Genomic DNA, 20,360 nt, shown 5'->3' on the forward strand with positions numbered 1-20,360 from the left:
GGCAGGATAAACCCAAGGAGAAACACGCCAAGACACATAGTAATCAAACTGACAAAAATTAAAGACAAAGAAAAATTATTGAAAGCAACAAGGGGAAAAAAACAAATAACATACAAGGGATCTCCCATAAGGTTAACAGCTGATTTCTCAGCAGAATCTCTACAAGTCAGAAGGGACTGGCATGATATGTTTAGAGTGATGAAAGGGAGAACCTACAACCAAAATTACTCTACCCAACAAGAATCTCATTCAGATTTGAAGGAGAAATCAAAAGCTTTACAGACAAGCAAAACCTAAGAGAATTCAACACCACGAAACCAGCTCTACAACAAATGCTAAAGGAACTTCTCTAAGTGGGAAACACAAGAAAAGAAAAGGACCTACAAAAACAAACCCATAGCAATTAAGAAAATGGTAATAGGAACATACATATCGATAATTACCTTAAATGTGGATGGGTTAAATGCTCCAACCAAAAGACACAGGCTCACTGAATGGATACAAAAACAAGACCCATCTATATGCTGTCTACAAGAGACCCACTTCAGACCTAGGGACACATACAGACTGAAAGTGAGGTGATGGAAAAAGATATTCCATGCAAATGGAAGTCAAAAGGAAGCTGGAGTAGCAGTACTCATATCGGATAAAATAGACTTTAAAATAAAGAATCTTACAAGAGACAAGGAAGGACACTACATAATGATCAAGGGATCAATCCAAGAAGAAGATATAACAATTATAAATATGTATGCACCCAACAAAGGAGCACCTCAATACATAAGGCAACTGCTAACAGCTATAAAAGAGGAAATCGACAGTAACACAATAATAGTGGGGGACTTTAACACCTCACTTACACCAATGGACAGATCATCCAAAATGAAAATAAATAAGGAAACAGAAGCTTTAAATGACACAATAAACCAGATAGATTTAATTGATATTTATAGGACATTCCATCCAAAAACAGCAAATTACACTTTCTTCTCAAGTGCACATGGAACATTCTCTAGGATAGATCACATCTTCGGTCAAAAATCAAGCCTTGGTAAATTTAAGATAATTGAAATCATATCAAGCATCTTTTCCGACCACAACACTATGAGATTAGAAATCAATTACAGGGGGAAAAAACGTAAAAAACACAAACACATGGAGGCTAAACAATATGTTACTAAATAACCAAGAGATCACTGAAGAAATCAAAGAGGAAATCAAAAATTACCTAGAGACAAATTACAGTGAAAACACGATGATCCAAAACCTATGGGATGCAGCAAAAGCAGTTCTAAGAGGGAAGTTTATAGCTATACAAGCCTACCTCAAGAAACAAGAAAAATCTCAAATACACAATCTAACCTTACACCTAAAGGAACTAGAGGAAGAAGAACAAACAAAACCCAAAGTTAGCAGAAGGAAAGAAATCATAAAGATCAGAGCAGAAATAAATGAAATAGAAACAAAGAAAACAATAGCAAAGATCAATAAAACTAAAATCTGCTTCTTTGAGAAGATAAACAAAATTGATCAACCTTTAGCCAGACTCATGAAGAAAAAGAGGGAGAGGACTCAAATCAATAAAACTAGAAATGAAAAAGAAGTTACAGTGGACACTGCAGAAATACAAAACATCATAAGACACTACTACAAGCAACTCTACGCCAATAAAATGGACAACCTGGAAGAAATGGACAAATTCTTAGAAAGGGATAACCTTCCAAGACTGAACCAGGAAGAAATAGAAAATATGAACAGACCAATCACAAGTAATGAAATTGAAACTGTGATTGAAAATCTTCCAACAAACAAAAGTCCAGGACCAGATGGCTTCACAGGTGAATTCTATCAAACATTTAGAGAGGAGCTAACACCCATCTTTCTCAAACTCTTCCAAAAATTTGTAGAGGAAGGAACACTCTCAAACTCATTCTATGGGGCCACCATCACCCTGATACCAAAACCAGAAAGAGACACTACAAAAAAAGAAAATTACAGACCAATAGCATTGATGAATATAGATGCAAAAATCCTCATCAAAATACTAGCAAACAGAATCCAACAGCACATTAAAAGGATCATACACCATGATCAAGTGGGATTTATCCCAGGGATGCAAGGATTCTTCAATATATGCAAATCAATCAATGTGGTACACCATATTAACAAATTGAAGGAGAAAAACCATACGATCATCTCAATAGATGCAGAAAAAGCTTTTGACAAAATTCTACACCGATTTATGATAAATACTTTCCAGAAAGTGGGCACACAGCAAACCTACCTCAACATAATAAAGACCATATATGACAACCCAACAGCAAACATCATTCTCAATGGTGAAAAACTGAAAGCATTTCCTCTAAGATCAGGAACAAGACAAGGATGTCCACTCTCACCACTGTTATTCAACATAGTTTTGGAAGTCCTAGCCACGGCAATCTGAGAAGAAAAAGAAAGAAAAGGAATACAAATTGGAAAAGAAGAATTAAAACTCTCACTTTTTACATATGATATGATACTATACATAGATAATCCTAAAGATGCCACCAGAAAACTACTAGAGCTAATCAATGAATTTGGTTAAGTTGCAGGATACAAAATTAATGTACAGAAATATCTTGTATTCCTATACACTAACAACAAAAGATCAGAAAGAGAAGTTAAGGAAACAATCCCATTCACCATTGCAATAAAAAGAATAAAATACCTAGGAGTAAACCTACCTAAGGAGGTAAAAGACCTACCTATACTCAGAAACATATAGGGCTTCCCTGGTGGCGCAGTGGTTGAGAGTCTGCCTGCCAATGCAGGGGACGTGGGTTCGAGCCCTGGTCTGGGAAGATCCCACATGCCACGGAGCAACTGGGCCCGTGAGCCACAATTACTGAGCCTGCGCGTCTGGAGCCCTTGCTCCGCAACAAGAGAGGCCGCGATAGTGAGAGGCCCGCGCACCGCGATGAAGAGTGGCCCCCGCTCGCCGCAACTGGAGAAAGCCCTCACACAGAAATTAAGACCCAACACAGCCAAAAATAAATAAATAAATAAACAAGGCTTGCATTCCTTTAAAAAAAAAAAAAAAGAAACATATAAGACACTGGTGAAAGAAATCAAAGATGACACAAACAGATGGAGAGATATACCATATTCTTGGACTGGAAGAATTAATATTGTGAAAATGACTATAATACCCAAAGCAATCTACAGATTCAATGCAATCCCTATCAAATTACCAGCGGCATGTTTTACAGAACTAGAACAAAAAATCTTAAAAATTTGTATGGAGACACAAAAGACCCCGAATAGCTAAAGCAGTCTTGAGGGAAGAAAACGGAGCTGGAGGAATCAGACTCCCTGACTTCAGACTATACTACAAAGCTACAGTAATGAGGACAATATGGTACTGGCACAAAAACAGAAATGTAGATCAATGGAACAGGATAGAATGCCCAGAGATAAACTCATGCACCTATGGTCAACTAATCTATGACAAAGGAGCCAAGGATATACAGTGGAGAAAAGGCAGCCTCTTCAATAAGTGGTGCTGGGAAAACTGGACACCTACATGTAAAAGAATGAAATTAGAACACCCCCTAACACCATACAAAAAATTAAACTCAAAATGGATTAAAAAAAAAAAAAAAAAAAAATGGATTAAAGACTTAAATATAAGACCAGACACTATAAAACTCTTAGAGGAAAACATAGGAAGAACACTCTGACATAAATCACAGCAAGATCTTTTTTGACCCACCTCCTAGAGTAATGGAAATAAAAACAAAAATAAACAAATGAGACCTAATGAAACTTAAAGTCTTTTGCACAGCAAAGGAAATTATAAACAAAACAAAAAGACAACCCTCAGAATGGGAGAAAGTATTTGCAAATGGATCAACAGACAAAGGATTAATCTCCAAAATATATAAACAGCTGATGCAGCTCAATATTAAAAAAACAAACAATGCAATCAAAAAATGAGCAGAAGACCTAAATAGACATCTCTCCAAAGAAGACATACAGATGGCCAAGAGGCACATGAAAAGCTGCTCAACATCACTAATTATTAGAGAAATGCAGATCAAAACTACAATGAGGTATCACTTCACACTGGTTAGAATGGGCATCATCAGAAAATCTATAAACAACAAATGCTGGAGAGGGTGTGGTGAAAATGGAACCCTCTTGCACTGTTGGTGGGAATGTAAATTGATACAGCTACTATGGAGAAGAGTATGGAGGTTCCTTAAAAAACTAAAAATAGAACTACCATATGACCCAGCAATCCCACTACTGAGCATATACCCAGAAAAAACCATAATTCAAAAAGACACATGCACCCCAATGTTCATTTCAGCACTATTTACAATAGCCAGATCATGGAAGCAACATAAATGCCCATTGACAGATGAATGGATAAAGAAGATGTGGTACATATATACAATGGAAGGTTACTCAGGTATAAAAACAAACAAAATTGGGTCATTTGTACAGATGTGGATGGACCTAGAGACTGTCATACAGAGTGAAGTAAGTCAGAAAGAGAAAAACAAATATTGTATATTAACAAATATATGTGGAATCTAGAAAAATGGTACAGATGAACTGGTTTGCAAGTCAGAAAAAGAGACACAGATGTAGAGAACAAACATATGGACACCAAGGGCGGAAAGTGGGGGGGGGGGCGTAGGATTAATTGGGAGATTGGGATTGACATATATACACTAATAAGTGTAAAATAGATAGCTGATAAGAACCTGCTGTATAAAGTAAGTCAGAAAGAGAAAAACAAATACCGTATACTAACACATATATATGGAATCTAAAAAAAAAAAATTGGTCATGAAGAACCTAGGGGCAGGATGGGAATAAAAACGCAGACCTACTAGAGAATGGACTTGAGGACATGGGGAGGGGGAAGGGTAAGCTGGGGCAAAGTGAAAGAGTGGCATATACATATATACACTACCAAATGTAAAACCAATAGCTAGTGGGAAGCAGCCGCATAGCACAGGGAGATCACCTCGGTGCTTTGTGACCACCTAGAGGGGTGGGATAGGGAGGGTGAGAGGGAGGGAGACCCAAGAGGGAAGAGATATGGGGATATATGTATATGTATAGCTGATTTACTTTGTTATAAAGCAGAAACTAACACACCAGTGTAAAGCAATTTTACTCCAATAAAGATGTTTAAAAAAAAAAGAACCTGAACCTGCTGTATAAAAAATAAATAAATAAAATAAAATTCAAAAAAATACTGAACACAAAAAATAAAATAAAAAGAAACAAGGTAGTCAGGAGGCGACATTGGATTGCTGGAAGAGAGGTGTCAACTCACTGAGATGAAGAAATTGGCAGTATGTCTGAACGGAAACATCTAGTAGTAGGCAGATGGACATGCTAGCCTTGAGTTCAGGAAATGTTTGGGCTGGAGGGACAGACTTGGAAGACATCATAGAAAATAATAGTTAAAACCAATATCAACGGTTTATGCCCTGCAGGAGTTCAGACAGGGGAGGAGGGACCCTCAGAAAATACTACCCTGGGGGAACCAGGGAAAGCAAGAGGAATCAGAGAAGCCAAGAGGAGAATTAGGATTTGCAGAATCATGGAATAAAAAGAAGAGCATCAAGTCATGCAGATAAAGACTAAGAAAAGGGGGGCTTCCCTGGTGGCGCAGTGGTTGAGAATCTGCCTGCCAATGCAGGGGACACGGGTTCGAGCCCTGGTCTGGGAAGATCCCACATGCCACGGAGCGACTAGGCCCGTGAGCCACAACTACTGAGCCTGCGCGTCTGGAGCCTGTGCTCCGCAATAAGAGAGGCTGCGACAGTGAGAGGCCCACGCACCGCGATGAAGAGTGGCCCCCGCTCGCCACAACTAGAGAAAGCCCTCGCACAGAAATGAAGACCCAACACAGCCAAAAATAAATAAATAAATAAATTAATTAATTAAAAAAAAAAAAGACTAAGAAAAGGACTCTGTGGCAGAGACAGGCACGAGTGACCTTCAACAGGACAGCTCACAGACTAGGGCATTCTTGGTAGTCTCTGCAGCCTACTGTAATGTGAGGCTGGTGGGAAAAGCTTGATAAATATTGGCTACCTGAAGCAGCTGCCATACCTTGGGCTCAATGCATTTAGCAAAGCAGTCAGAGTCCATTGCCAGGGTCCACCTCCTGTAGAGATTCTTAGCCTAGCCTGGAAGGGAAATTGGTTACTCTGACTTGAAGTGGTCGTAGGAGGAGTTCACCCCAAAGAGAGTTGTTTCTTTAATCCTGTTCTCTTGGACACTGAGGATTCATTTAACCCGTTGCCTGCCTTCAGACCGTATAAGCGAGATAGAAATTATCTCCCTTTTTAGCAGTTCCAGAGGTAATTTCCCAGCAAATCTGGTAGTCTGTTCTACAGTTTCTGAAAACCCTTGCCAAGGTCAACTAGAAAATAGGCCTTTGTGGCCCGAAGTTTCTAAAAAGCTCACTTGACAAATTGAGTAATGAGTCAACTGATAGGAAAAATAAAGTCAGAGATTGCCCTGCTTCTGGAAAGATGGAGCATGGGGTCATTGGAGGCTGAGGGAATGGATTGTAAAGGGGGTGCAGAGGCCAGCATCCTGGAGAGTGTGCTCTAGGGCTCTAACTCAGGGATCTGAGGGGCTCTGTCATGCTCAAGAATATCACAAGCATGAAGTACAAAGGAGTATTTGTGCTGTGCCCTGAGAATAAACTCAAATGAAGTTATTCACAAGGAATGATTGGCATCCAGGTCCTGTCATTGAAGTTTTTCCATTTCTTGGTGCCTAGAACTGATAACCCTTGAGAGGAGATTTAGTGCTCAAAGACAAAGGGCATCACTTTTACATCTAGGAGGGACGCTGCGGGGAAAGACGGTGGGAAGACAAAGAGGTACCATGCAGAAAGAAGTAGATTAAAAAAATATGCTCGTTGTAAGTAAGGAGACAGAGCTTATAGTTAAGTTATGGAAAATAGTATTTTACCAGATTAAAAAAATAAATTTAGTCATTCAAATATTTACTGAGCGGCTCCTAGGTGCCAGGCACTAGGCTGGACAACAGGGCATGATGACACATCCCCTTGAGGAGTGTACAGCCTATCGAGGGAGACAAGTGTGAGCAAACAACTGTGAAACAGCTGGAAAGGTGCTCACAGAGGCAGGTACAGGATGCTAATAGAGGCAGGGGAGATTTACTTCACCAGGAGAGAAAGAAACTTAAAAGAGCAGCACAGAGACATTGTTGTACTTCTGAAGACTTTGGTTTGAGCTACATGTAGCGGCCCATTGGCATTTGCAGACTGAATGTTCATGGATGAAAATAGTCTCCACTGAGTGATCTGAAAGGTCCCTGTAGTGAGGTAATTTTCTGAGACACAAATCTGAATGGCCTGCTAGGAGGCCAGAGTGTACTTGCCAGCCACTTAGTTAGTGAATGAACCACACCCAACACCTGGCATTTGTGCCCCAGCACAGCTTAGCTCTTCTCATTGACATCTATGTAGTAATTCTCATACTTTGATTGACTTTTTTTTTTCTTTGCAGAGTCAGAGGAATATGGAGTTAATAAGGTACAGATGTAATGAAGTAAAGAGTTTATTTTAATGGCAAAATTTATTTAAGTAGCTTTTGAAATTACCTTGGCGCCATATTTATAGAACCATTAAGAGTCTAAAAATGATCTCTTACATTTTTCATTTACACTTTACTGCTTTTTATAGTGAAAATTATATGTCATGGTGACATTCATGATTCTGGATACTCATGAAGGTCATGGATGAACCCTTTGAGAATGTCAAGGGTCCACGTCTGTGAATGATGAGTTATATTTTATTGGCACTCTATTGGACATAACATGGTCTCATTTTAAGTTTGAAAAGTAAGATATATTCTCCTTTATATGATTTCCTATTATTTGGAGAAGGCTACTATTGCCCTTCCCTATTTATGCAGGCATACCATATATTACCAGAAGACAAAGGATAATATTTATCCACAAAATTGCAGCCTGACAAGCAACTCAAATCAACAAAGATAACTAAATTCTCCCAGTTAAATGCTTTTCTCTTGGTCTATTTCTTGGAACTTAATAACCACTGAAACTCAAACTCTGGCTCCCTACCCAAAATACACTCCATGTACCTCAAACTTAACATGACAACACACAACCTCAATCTGCTTCCACTTCTGTCACCTTGTTTTAGCTATTAGGATCACATGTATTTAATTGAAGCTGGAAAACTCAGAGTTGACCAGACTCTTCCCCCAGCATCTCCTCAGTTACAAAGTAAATCAGTTTTACCTCTTAAATGACTCTCAGAAGCAGTCAGGCCTCTCCAGTCCCATGGAACAGCTCTAGCTCAGGGCCAAATCATCTGTCATCACAATATCCTGACACAGTGCCTCTAACCTGTCCTTCCTCTATCCTCCAAATTGATAGAGAGTAATTTTTCTCAAAATGCAAATCTTGCATTCATTAGTTTCCACTGAAGATCAAAATATGGTCCCATCAATAGCTGGTTCCTGGCCAGTGAGTCTGATGCCAATGGTTTACACATAACACTTTGAGAACTGCATTGACTTGAGCTGTTTATGTCCCTAAACATGCTGTGTTCTTTCATACTTCCGTGCATTTTTGCATTTGCCCGACTCTCATCCTGCACTGCCCTTTCACTCTTCTACTCTTAATGAGCTTCTTATCGGACCTTCCAGATCCAGTTCAAATGCCACTACTTCAAGGGAGCCACACGTAAATCTCTCAGTGGCTCTCCTATCTGGGCTCCTGTGGCCCTGAATACACACTATTAAAGCATGTGTCATAGTTTACAGCGACAAACTGTTCACAAGGTTATCTTCTCCAGTGATCCACAAGCTCTTGTCTTTGAATCCTAGTACTCAGCACAATGCTTGACTGCTTGGCTCCTGCCAGGCGGTCATTGTTTGCTGAATGAAAGGATCAGTGATTGAGATCGGTGGCTAAAATGGTAAAATGAGAGAAGCATGTTATCAAAGGGCAAAACTGCTTTTTTGTTAACTCTAAAGTGAATCAAGGTACCAGGAAAGTTAAAATAAGGATGAAGAGTGCTTTTAGATCTCAACTGACTTTTAAATTACTCATCACATCTGTCCTAGCTAAAGACTAACTCTAGCCAGCCTCCTGTGCAGCCTGTTAAGTCAGAATATTTCACACTTGGACACCAGATCCAGCAAATGCTCAATGATCATGGAAGAAATACTTAAAGAGAAGCTATTGGCTTTGAAAATACAAATGTTAAAAATAACTGCCCAATAAGACCATTTGCTAATTTTTTTTCTTTTTGGCATTGTAAACCACAATATTAGACACAAGGAATCATATTTGTGGTGGCAGTTTCTACAGGACAATTACAGTGAGGCTTTTTCTGTTCACTCATTCATTCATTCACAGACAACTGTTGCACAGCTACTATGTGCCAGTCACCATGCTGTGCCCTGGACAAGCAAAGAAAAGAATAGGTCCTAAGATTCCAGGCTTTCTGTAGGCCATGTGGATTACTACAAGCGGGCACCCTGGACATGTATCATTAAGCAGTTACTATTTAAATCCAGCCCGGTTCCAAAAATGTTCTCAAGTTCTCCATGTACTTAACAGGTCACAGGTTACCTTGGGTAACCTCAAGAAGGCTGCTAAGCATTCTAATCCAGCTAGTCGGTTCTGCAAGGCACAACCTGTCTCGGGATGCAGCTACATTCAAAAGGCAGTGTTTAGGGTAAGTCCCTTCCTGCTCTAATTCCCCAGTGTGCGGGGGTTTGCTGAAAGAGCGTTTTCTAAGAAGGAAAAGATTTGGATGAAGGCAGGCGATGAGTAAAACTGAGCTCGAGCTTCAGTCAAAACTCTTGGGAGTTTTGGTGACTTGGTGTTAGGGCACGGAAGGATTCTTTGGGTACCTTCCCCATATACAGTGGTGGAAAGAAAAGCTTCCAGAGCAAACCCAGTCAGGGAAAGACGGAAATCCACTGCATGTATCAACATACTGGAGCCCAGACCTCAGCCTAACTCTAATCTAACAAAGTACATTATAAATAACTGGCCAATCTCAGATAATAGCTGCTCCCCTAACCCTCAGGCTGCCCCAAAGACTCACTGCCGGGTTCCTTCCTCGACCCTGGACAGCGCCGCACCCTTCTCGGCCCCAGCCACCCACCCACCCAATCCACGAGGGGTCCCCACAGCTCCCACGCCCACCCCCGGAACACCACCCACCGCGGCCCCGCCCCTCCCGGTCCCCACGTGTCGGGCCCCACCCCTGAGCTGGCTGTCCTTTAAACACCCCCACCCTTACACAGTACCCCCCCACGGCAGCCGGACGGCAGCCGGAGAGGGACAAAACTGATGGCGTACAGCCAGTTTCCTCCGCGGATCTCGTCTGGGGTTGCCCAGCCCGTGGGGCCCTCCACCTTGGGCCACAGTCCCCTGGCGCCCCCCCAGCCCGCGGCGGCCGGGCAGAGGAGTGTCGCCGCGGCCCAGCTGCGGGGCGGGGCCGGCGGGAGCGCAGGTCTCCGCCGCCGCCACTGCTGCCTCCGCCTGCCGCTCGGGCCGCCCGCTCGCCAGCCTCTGGGCGCGCTGCACGCGGGGGGCAGCCGCGGTGCAGAGGTTCATGCAGCGGCGGCGGCGGCGGCGGCTGCTGCTGCTGCTGCTACCGCGGAGGCAGACAGACCCGGCGCTGCCGCCGCCGCCGCCCTCCCCCGGCTACATGCCGCCGCCGCTGCTGCCTCCTCCTCTCTGGCGAGGGGCGGGGGGCTCCGGCCCGGGGTGGGCACCACTCCTCGCAGTGCCGCTCCCCTCCCTGCCCTCCGCGCCGGCCCTGGAGCCGGCGGGGGCGCCCGCCGCCTCCTAGGAGCGCACGCTCCGCGCGCCCTGCCGGAGAGAGGGGGCGGGCGTGGGCAGGGGCGGGCGGGCGTCGGGGCAGCGGAGACCCGGCACGGCGACGAGAGGAGGGGGCTGCCTCGGAGAATGCCCGGCGCCGACTCACCGCTCCTAGGCACGGGCTGAGCCGGACCCGGAGCGGGCGGCGCGTCGCCATGCCGGTGTGACGGGCGCCCCCGGCTGCCCGCGCGGTCCCCCGCGCTGCCCCACGCCGCGCCGCGCCGGCGCCGGGCGGCAGGATGGGCTGTATCCAAAGCATTACCTGCAAGGCGCGGATCCGGCGCGAGAACATCGTGGTGTACGATGTGTGCGCCACCATCGACCAGTGCCCCACGCGCATCGAGGAGACCTCGCCCATCGTCCTGCGCTACAAGACCCCCTACTTCAAAGCTTCGGCCCGCGTGGTCATGCCCCCCATCCCCCGCCACGAGACCTGGGTGGTGGGCTGGATCCAGGCGTGCAACCAGATGGAGTTCTTCAACACCTACAGCGACCTGGGCATGTAAGCGACCGGCCGCGCGGAGTCGGAACGGGGTCCCTGGCCCCGGTCTCTTCTCCTGATCCCGACCCTCCTCCCCAGCTCCTTCTTACTGCTCTCCCCATCCTCTTTCTAAACCTTCCTCCCGCCTCCTCTTCCATCTCCCTCCTCCCTACGCTTTTGTTTCAGTGACAGGGCGGGTGTGTGTAGGGAGGCTCCTCGCGAAGGCATTTTCTCGTGGTTTGCTTCTGACTCCCCATGAACGCGAGAACGGTGCGATAAGGAGGGTTCGAGAGACGGAGGTGGGGGTGGCTGGCTAGTGCCCTGGGAGTTTCGGGGCGCCGTCTGTGCTTTGTGGGGCTTCCCGGGAAGAGTTTGGGGGGGACCTGTAGAGAGGAGTGGAGTGGAGTGCCGGGGGCGCGTGGGCTGTGCCGCGCGCGTCCGTTGGAGAAACCCGAGCGGGCTTGGAGGAGAAGGTCCCGGGTGTCCCAGCTGGACTTGGTGGTTCTGCCCTTGTTCCCTCGACTGTTGACTTCTAGCCCTTGTCCCCCGGGCCGGGAAGCCTGGAGGCATTTGCATCCGGAACCGCAAACCCAGGAGAGCCGCTTTTCTGGCTCGGCTCCCTCTGGACGAGTACTGGGGTGGTGGGAACTGGAAGGCATCGGGCGCGTCCCGGGGGAGCAGGGCTGATGGCCTTGTGCGAGCAGCCTCTGGTTGGCGTGGTGCGGTGTGTGTCTTATGCTCAAGGAAAGCATGGGTCTCTTGTCGGCCTAAAGTCTTTACTTACTCCAAAACTTTACTGATTGCGACGCTGGAAGTGATTCCCCAGCGCCCACCGCCGAATTCTGTTGGCGATCTGGGAGCTCTCCAACTTCTTTCAGCAGCGCCGCTCGGTGCGCGCCGAGCTCGGCGGCTGCGGTGGAGACCCGAAATCGCGGCGACTCCTCTGCCGCCAGGGGCCGACAGCCTGCCCCGGAACCGCAGGCTACTGACAGTCGCGTCCAGGACTTCTTTATTTACTAAATTTTCATGACTCCCTGCCAGCCTCCTTTCAGAAGTAGACTATGGGCAGTTGGCAACTACAATGGCTAAAAGGTTTGGGGCCTGCGTTCTACCTGCTGTTACAATGTAGGTCTAGAGCACCCTAATTAGCTTGCAGCCTGTAGGGAAACCCTGTTCTGGAAAGGCAGCCTCATTTCATTATTAATCTAAAACTCTAGAGTTCCCAAGGTTCATCTTTTGAATATGGATATAAGGTGGGAGAGTTTCCATTTTAAAAGGTCAAACTATCTCTTTAACAGCAGTTTGGAGGCTTTTTATTGCACTCTGAGAGCATGTAAGTTAACACTAGTCGTAGGTGCTAAAAGGAACTTTGACAGGTCTCTTTGTTTCTCCCCGCTCCCATCCCCACCCCAAAGAGTTTGAACTTTTCTCTTTAACTGTAAAAGCTAAATGCTGGAGAAAGTTCCTTCCTAGGGAAGATGTGTGACAGCCCAGTTTCTTCTGTGCCTCTGCACATAGAGTGTTCTTGTCTTTCTGTATGGCAGCTGGATATGAGAAATGGGGGACATACTATTTGGGGTGAATCATGCCATTTAAAAACAGACACATCCTCGAAAGAATGATTATATCTGAACACATGTGTCTCTTAAAGATGTTTTTTTAAGAAACATTATTTCCAGCCAAGTCAGAGAAAGCCCCAGACAGGGCGAGGGCACCCTCCCTTTTGTCCTGTTGGCCTGGCCCTAATGGCAGTGTGCAGCCTTGCTGGGGGGCTGTAACTGCAGCCTGGGGCCCCTCTGGAGGAGGCTAGGAGGTACTGAGCCGAAACAGCCTTACTTTTCCCAAGACTGCACAGCCAAGGCTCTCTGTTGCCTCACATCTCTTGTAAATTAGTAATCGGAAAGCAAATAAATCATTCTTTCCATAAAAGAAAATATATTCTACCTCAGGAGAAGCCGAGGTGAGGTATAAACACACACGGTAGTTGAACTTCCTTGACTATGAGAGGATATGCCCTCATGGGAACCTGCTTTAATGGGCATGAGTTGGTGCCCGCCCAGAGGGACACATCTTCCCTGACCCTTCCTTGCTGAATTCTTGCCTTTGGGATTTGGGAAAAAAGTTTTGCCTTTAAACTACCACTTTCTGTATTTTAAGATTCTTGGTTTTCCTGTTGTTGGTGCCAGGGAGCAAATCACAAAGCATATTATTTTAGAAATGGGTCAAGGGTCTACCTGTCTCTTCATGGCTGCAATAATTGCTATGTGTCTAAGGCCACTTTGGAGCCCAGATTTGATTGAACCAATTTCCACAAAATGTTTCTGCCCTGAAAACTTCATCAGTGTAAACTTTTTGATGGAAACTCATATTGCATGAAAGTCACTGAAGTCTATTAGTTACTATGTCCACTTTAGCCAGTACCTTGCGTGGAAAAAACACTGCAGGCTGAATTTTCACCCCTGTGCAATGCTCTTGTTACATGAAGCATGACACGATGAGAGAGTGTAGGTTAGAAAGCTACCTTTTCAACATTTAAAAGGGACTATGCCAGAGGAAACCCGCAACTTAAAATGCCAAGAAACTTCTATCTATAGGTTTAAAAGAAAACATGAGCTTTTGTGGTTTAAATTCGCAACATTTCCAAAAACAAGTAGGCTTCTACAGAAGCATTTGAAATAGTTGATGGTCAGGATGGCCGGAGCTTAATTTGAACTTGAACTCAAATGACTTGGAACTTCCTTCAATAATTCTACAGGAAACAGGCTATAAATGCTTGTGGAACCCACTTATTTCTCATTTGGCCCTGATGAGCCCCGGTCATGCAGCCCTGCTGAGACCACTGCAAGGCTTCATCCTTCAGGGAGGAAGGGCTACTGTATTTTCTCAATCAACCCATCAATAAACAAATATTTACCAAGCGCCTCTGATGTACCAGCGCCAGCAAAGAAAACAAAGGAATAAGCACACAGCGTCACTGATCCTCAGTGTAAGAGGTAGGGGCACACGCAGAAAAAGCCAGTGCTCCCAAGCAGTGTAGGAGGAAGGCCAGAGAGAGGGTCAGGGGGCCAGGCCGGGTTTTCTAGATGTGTAAGAACTCAAGCTGAATGTGAGAGGTGGATAAGATTCAGTGAGGCAAGGAGGAGGGACTAGTTAGTTCTAAAGGGGAAAAACAAAGGTATGGAGGTAGGAAAGTATAAGGTGTCTTAAGGGGGCATGCGTAGGTAGTAGAGGAGCTTTCAGGGGGAAGAACAGTGGGAGATGAGGTCAGAAAGGGTCTGTTGGGGAAGGCCTAGGACAATATGATCTGGAAAAGAGAAGGTTAAGTAAGGTCAGGTCTTCTTAACCAGAAGAGTATAAGGAAGCTCTTCATACCTTCTCCATGCCTCTTGGGCATACAGGAGCTTTTCAGTAGAGGCATGAGACCTTTATGATGGAACAGTTTCTTTTTTTTAATTTATTTTATTGAAGTATAGTTGATTTACAATGTTTTGTTAATTTCTGCTGTACAGCAAAGTGATTCGGTTATACGTATATATGCATTCTTTTTCATATTCTTTTCTATTATGGTTTATCACAGGATATTGAATATAGTTCCCTGTGCTCTACAGTAAGACTGTTGTTTATCCATTCTATATGTAATACTTTGCATCTGCTAATCTCAGACTCCCAGTCCATCCCTCCCCCACCCCATGATGGAACAGTTTTGCATGCTAGAGTACAATACCCAAGAACAAAGAGTGAGGTTCACGTGCCAAGGATGAAGGTGAAGCTGAGGTCAAGGGGAGAGCCGGCAGTGGCTGGCTGGAGGCCCTTCCCGCTCCCTTTGAGCCCATGTGCGTTGTCTTCTAGAGCCGTAGGGAGCTCTCTGGTCAGCTTAGGGCTGATGGTATAGAATTTGGAGAACCTTGTCCTGGGTGAAGCTTGAGGAGGTCAGAGCTTACTCCTCTCAGGAGACAGCTCCTGCCTGTCTCTCTACTCCTCCTTCAGAGCCAACACTGTTGAGGCTTTGACTATACCCACCCACCTCTGTTGACTGTTCAGTTCAATCCAAGCTGGTTTCTATCTGTTCCAAATTTGTTCTTGCTCAGTTCGTCTGGGCTTTTCCATGTTGCCAGATCCAGCAGGCACTTTGAGACGCACTCACCTTTTCATCAATATTCCACATAGTTGACAGCTTCCTGTGTCTTGACTCCTTCCATCATTTAGCTTTCATGCTATTTTTCTGGCTGTTCCTCTAGCTGACCTCCTAGGACAGTTCATCAGGACATTTCTCACGCCATACTGGATGGATGGTAATTTCATCCATCCCAATAGCAGCAGATGGTCTCTGTGCTACACAGTCACCTGCAGTGTAGGTGTGTGTGCCTACATACAATTTCTACTTGGCTGTCTGAAAGACATCTTGAACTTAATGTATCCAAACCTGCACTCTTGATCTCTGCTGTAGCTCCCACCCAAAAGCTGCACCTCCACCGTTCTTTCCCATCTTAATAAATAACACCTCCAGTCCCTGGATTGCTCCAGCTGAAAATCTGGGTGTCACTCTGGATACTTCCCCAGACGTCCAGTCCATCATCAAATCCTGCTGATTGCATCTCACAGATAGCTCTAATCCAGCCACCACGTCCACCCCTTCCATCTTAGGACATGTCACCATCACCTATCACTTGCTCCGATGGAGGATTTCTGACCAAACTTGCCACCTCCGTTCTTGCCCTCCCTCTGGTCTATCCCCCATACGATAGCCAGAGTGATATTTTAAAAACATAAATGCTGTCGCTTTCCTGCTTAAACCCTTTAATGACTTTCCATTGCAATCAAGATAAAACTTGAAAATCTCTTCCCACTCTTTGGATTTCTGTTCTTAAGCCCCATCAGCCTTTTTCCATTTCTTCAAAGGAACCAGCTTCATCCCAGTTCAGAACTTTTCCATGTGCTGCTCTCTGTCTGAAATGCTCTTCTCGCCCACGCTTGTCTCGCAAAATGCCTGCTCCTCATTCAGGTCTCAACTGTTACCTGCTCAGAGAGGCAGCCCTGAGTTCATAGTTTAAATTAGGGTTCTCCTGTTCTCTTGAGTAATACACTATTCTTTTAGTTGTTGCAAGTAATTGTTGCAAGTAAGCAAGTAATTATATGTTTATTTAACATCTGACTTATCTACAAGAATATGAGCCCCATTAAAGCAGGTATTACATCCATTTTATTCTCTGTGAACAGTGCTTGACCCATAGCAGAAGTTCAATAAACATTGGATAAAAATAAATAAAGGAGCCATTTTTCTGACCTCAAATAGTCTGTGTCCTCTTCAACAAATCACATGCCTCTGCAGAATTAGCTTTTCATATAAAACCTACGGCAACCCCACAAAGCTGTCCAACTCTTGACATTCCAGCAGTCACTTAATACATACAGTTTAACTCCGCTGTGTTTCTGTGTCATTTTGACCTGCATCGTCCCACCAGATCCGCTGCTCCTCAGCCCAGGGCTCGTGTCCGTCACTTCTTCTGTCGCCCTGAGGTGTTCTGAACACCACGAGTGAGGTTCAGCAAACACTGAAGCCTCACTGTCACGTCACCTACTACAAAGTGGCATTCACCGTCTGCCCAAGGAGATGGGACATAGAAACCTTGTCGTAGCACAGTTCCACCTGCATCATTAACTCGCGGCCTGAACCCCAGGACTTCTGGAGGTGATGGCCCTAGCAATCACTTAAATACCTTGCCTGATAGGGTCATTGCCCACAAAGTGAACACCTCCGCCCTTGTTCACGGCTGCGTGTGCGGCATGGCTGTGAGTGTGGCTCTCACTGGTCATAGAGGTGCCTCCTTCGGGCATTTTGCTCTTGAGGGCCAGCTCGGCTTATCTGTCCAGGGAGCCTGATGAGTCTCCAGGTGCATTGTCCTACCAGGTCCAATGCGCCTCAGCACAGGGCTCACATCTGTTACTTCCTCTGTCTCCCCGTGGAGACTTGCATCAACACCCATCCCCCATTCCCATTACACCCCCCAGTCAGGGGCCTCGTGATCTGGAAGTAGCGAGAGCTGCTCCTCATCAGAAACGATGGGGACCCTCAGTCCCAGAGCATCAGATGGGAAAGCAGGATCCAATTCCCTTATTAAGGTCCTGAGTGCCCTTGAAGGGGAGGCGGACTGACCCTTTGCCTCTAATCTTCTCCATCTCCGCAAAAGAGGAGCAGCAGAGGATTAGCTGGTCTTATCAGGAAGCATTAAGCTCTCTGGAGATAAAGCGCAACTCTGGAGCTGGAGGGGAGGTGTAGGAGGAACAGGGGAGGAAACAAATGATTCAGAAAGAGAAGGGGAGAAATAAATGGGAGTTAACAACGGGATGTGGCTTGTGTAGCCTGGGATGCTGAAATACAGCTGCACGGGATGGAGAAAGCAGAGACGGGTGAGCTGGGAGGTGTTGGACTGCAAGATGTCAGCAACCTTCCACATGACAGCAGAGGCAAATGCTGTTTGCGGGGTTAGGTCTGCAGATGCTTCATGTTCCAGGTTAAAGAAGGCTGGCGATTGAGTAAGGAAATGCAGAATCTGGTGTAAGACGCAAGATCCCAAATATCCCCTTTCCCTCTGATTTGTGTAGCACTCTGATCTTGTCTGACCCTCTCTATTATGGCCCTGGGAGCTAGAAGCTACTCTTATACCTGATGAGGAAACTAAGGCTCAGGGGGGTCAGATGAGACCGTACATCTAGTAAGTGGCTGAGCTGAATCTTTGTGAGAGGGTGGAGCCAAGAGGGCAAGGGACCAGGTCCATCCATTGCTGAGAAGCTCATTCCCTGGGAGCAGGGGAATGCCTCCTCAGCTCTCAGGGACCCCGAGCTGGCCAGTCTGGACTGCAGGTTTTAGCCCCGTGCTGTCTTCTCCAGAATCTTCCCTGGGGATCACATGTCAGCTCAGATGGACAGCCCTGGGCCCCAGCTGACAGTCACCCAGACCACTCAGTTACTGGACTTGTGAGTCTGTTCATCCCTCAAAGTCTCCAGACAATTGCTGTTTGGACAGATGATTAGGAAGAAAAGAGGACCCCCTTCTGGTGGTGGGAAGGACCCCTGGCTCTACCATCAGCTCATCGGACATTCCGCTGGCTCCCAGGAATTCTTATACTATTATTCCTTTTCCAAGGCCCCCTCAGGCCAGTGTGTTAGCTGTGTGGACCCTGCTCCCTCGGTGGCTCTGATACAAGCCAGTTGGAACTGTTCACTGTGCCAGGTGAAGGTATAGCAGCTGGCTCCCCAGCACAGGGATTCGAGTCAGAAAACCTGGGTTCGATTTCCAGCCGTGTGACCTTTGGCAGGTTCCTTAACAATCCAGTGTCTAGTTTGTATGCATGTAAATAGACAATCAAAAGATCTGTCTTGTCTCCTTGGCTGGGGGTCGGGAATCAAGTGAGATGAAAAGTGTGAAAGGGCCCTCCAAACTGTAGTGTATTGTACACATGTTGCTTTTTTATTATTATAGAGTGTGGCTGTGATTATTACTAGAGGGTGACTCTGGATCAGCCTCAAGGAACAGGGAGGTTGTGACCCTGTGGCTTCCCCTGGCAGAGAGAAGCATTCACACTCTGGAGAGGGGTCCCTCATGCATCAGCCACTGCTCTCCCACAGCCCCACTCAGAGCCAGAGGGGAGGAGAGAGACTCGCTTTGTAGATCCTTCAGGGCCAGGGCTGTTTTCCATTCATACTCAGTGGAGGGTGGTAGCTACTACCTCTTGCCCCGGGCAGAGGTCGCCCTCCCGGATCTGCCCCGGGCAGATGAGCAGGACCCTGGCCGCTCCCAGTCCTTGGTGCAATGCCTGCAACTCGGCCATGTCCTCGTGGGGACTGCCTGCCCCGCCCCCAGGTCCTCCTGAGGTGTACCAGTCAGGCCCAGATGAGGAGCCGAGGACTCGGGGCTGGGGGGGTACTAGAGCGTGTCAGCCGTGCTGTCCAGGCTCAGGAAGGTCTGGAGTTGCCAGCCTGGGTAGACGATGAGACCCACACCTGAAATAATCTGTGTCCGAAACCATTTCTAATATATTCTTTCCAATATATCTTTAACATATACTTCCATGATTTTGTTTCCTTATAAGAAGAAACCATGAAGAAGAAACCCTTTATAAGGGGACCTCACATAATCCCAAAATAATCATGAAACCTATTTAGGGTAAACATTTTTCCCATTTTAGATAAGCAAGCTGATTAGATAAGTAATGTGCTCAAGGTCACTTGAGGTCATGAGGGCAGGCGCTGGTAGAATCAGGGCTCCCAGCTCCTGCCCTAGTGCCCTCCTGAGCCAAGTGCATGGTCAGTGCCAACCCGGGATAGGAGGTGGGGGTGCGAGAGGTCATCCTCAGAGCCACGTGCTCAGAGCCATTGAGCACCCCAGGGTCAGTCGGCACACGGGCACTTTGGGGGGCATCATTTATGGCCTCTGAAGACAAGAGAAGGTAGATAGAAACATCTAAATATGTTCAACAGAAGCAAAGAGAAATTTTCAGGCTGTCTGATTAAGACAAAATAAATAAGGCCATGTGCCACGTGATGGCACCTTGGTGGCTGGCTTCCTCTCTTGAGACCTGACCTTTCCAAGCTGGCTTGTGGGCTGTGTCAGGCCGGGGTGCTCAGAGGCTGTCAGAGGTCTGGCTAATGGGCAGCAATAAATCAGCATCCTCAGTCAGCAAGCTCTGCAGCATCCTGAGGGGGCATGCAGGCCAAGGAGGTCATGGCTTGAGGGCATGAGTGGTGACAGGGACAGCCTTTGGCAAGCCTGGGAACTGCCAGAAACAGACAAATGAGATGTTCCTTTGCCCTAGGCATGGGCGGGAGGAAGGGTTCAGGAGCTGGTATGTGTGGGGAGGGAGAGGCTTGAAAGAGAACAGGATGTGGCCTTCTCATTCTTCCCCCTCCCACGAGCCACCAGCTGAGCCTCCATTCCAAAATGGCAGCCTCCACGGCTGAGCCTGGG

The 20,360-nt window shown here is 46.3% G+C and overlaps 1 protein-coding gene across 2 annotated transcripts in view; it reads left to right on the forward strand.

Moving 5' to 3' along the window:
• The first annotated feature begins 10,950 nt into the window (after positions 1-10,950).
• FAM78B (family with sequence similarity 78 member B) overlaps positions 10,951-20,360 on the forward strand; it is a 109,595-nt gene continuing 100,185 nt past the window's right edge. For both annotated transcript variants that reach the window (XR_014235871.1, XM_082361057.1), the window contains exon 1: positions 10,951-11,416. Coding sequence is in view for 1 of the 2 variants with exons in the window: in XM_082361057.1 (XP_082217183.1) it covers positions 11,154-11,416 (263 nt within the window). In the remaining variant the exon portion in view is untranslated. The remainder of the gene's footprint in view (positions 11,417-20,360) is intronic.

The sequence above is a fragment of the Balaenoptera borealis genome, assembly GCF_965194805.1.
Source record: "Balaenoptera borealis genome assembly, chromosome: 1".
NCBI lineage: Eukaryota > Metazoa > Chordata > Mammalia > Artiodactyla > Balaenopteridae > Balaenoptera > Balaenoptera borealis.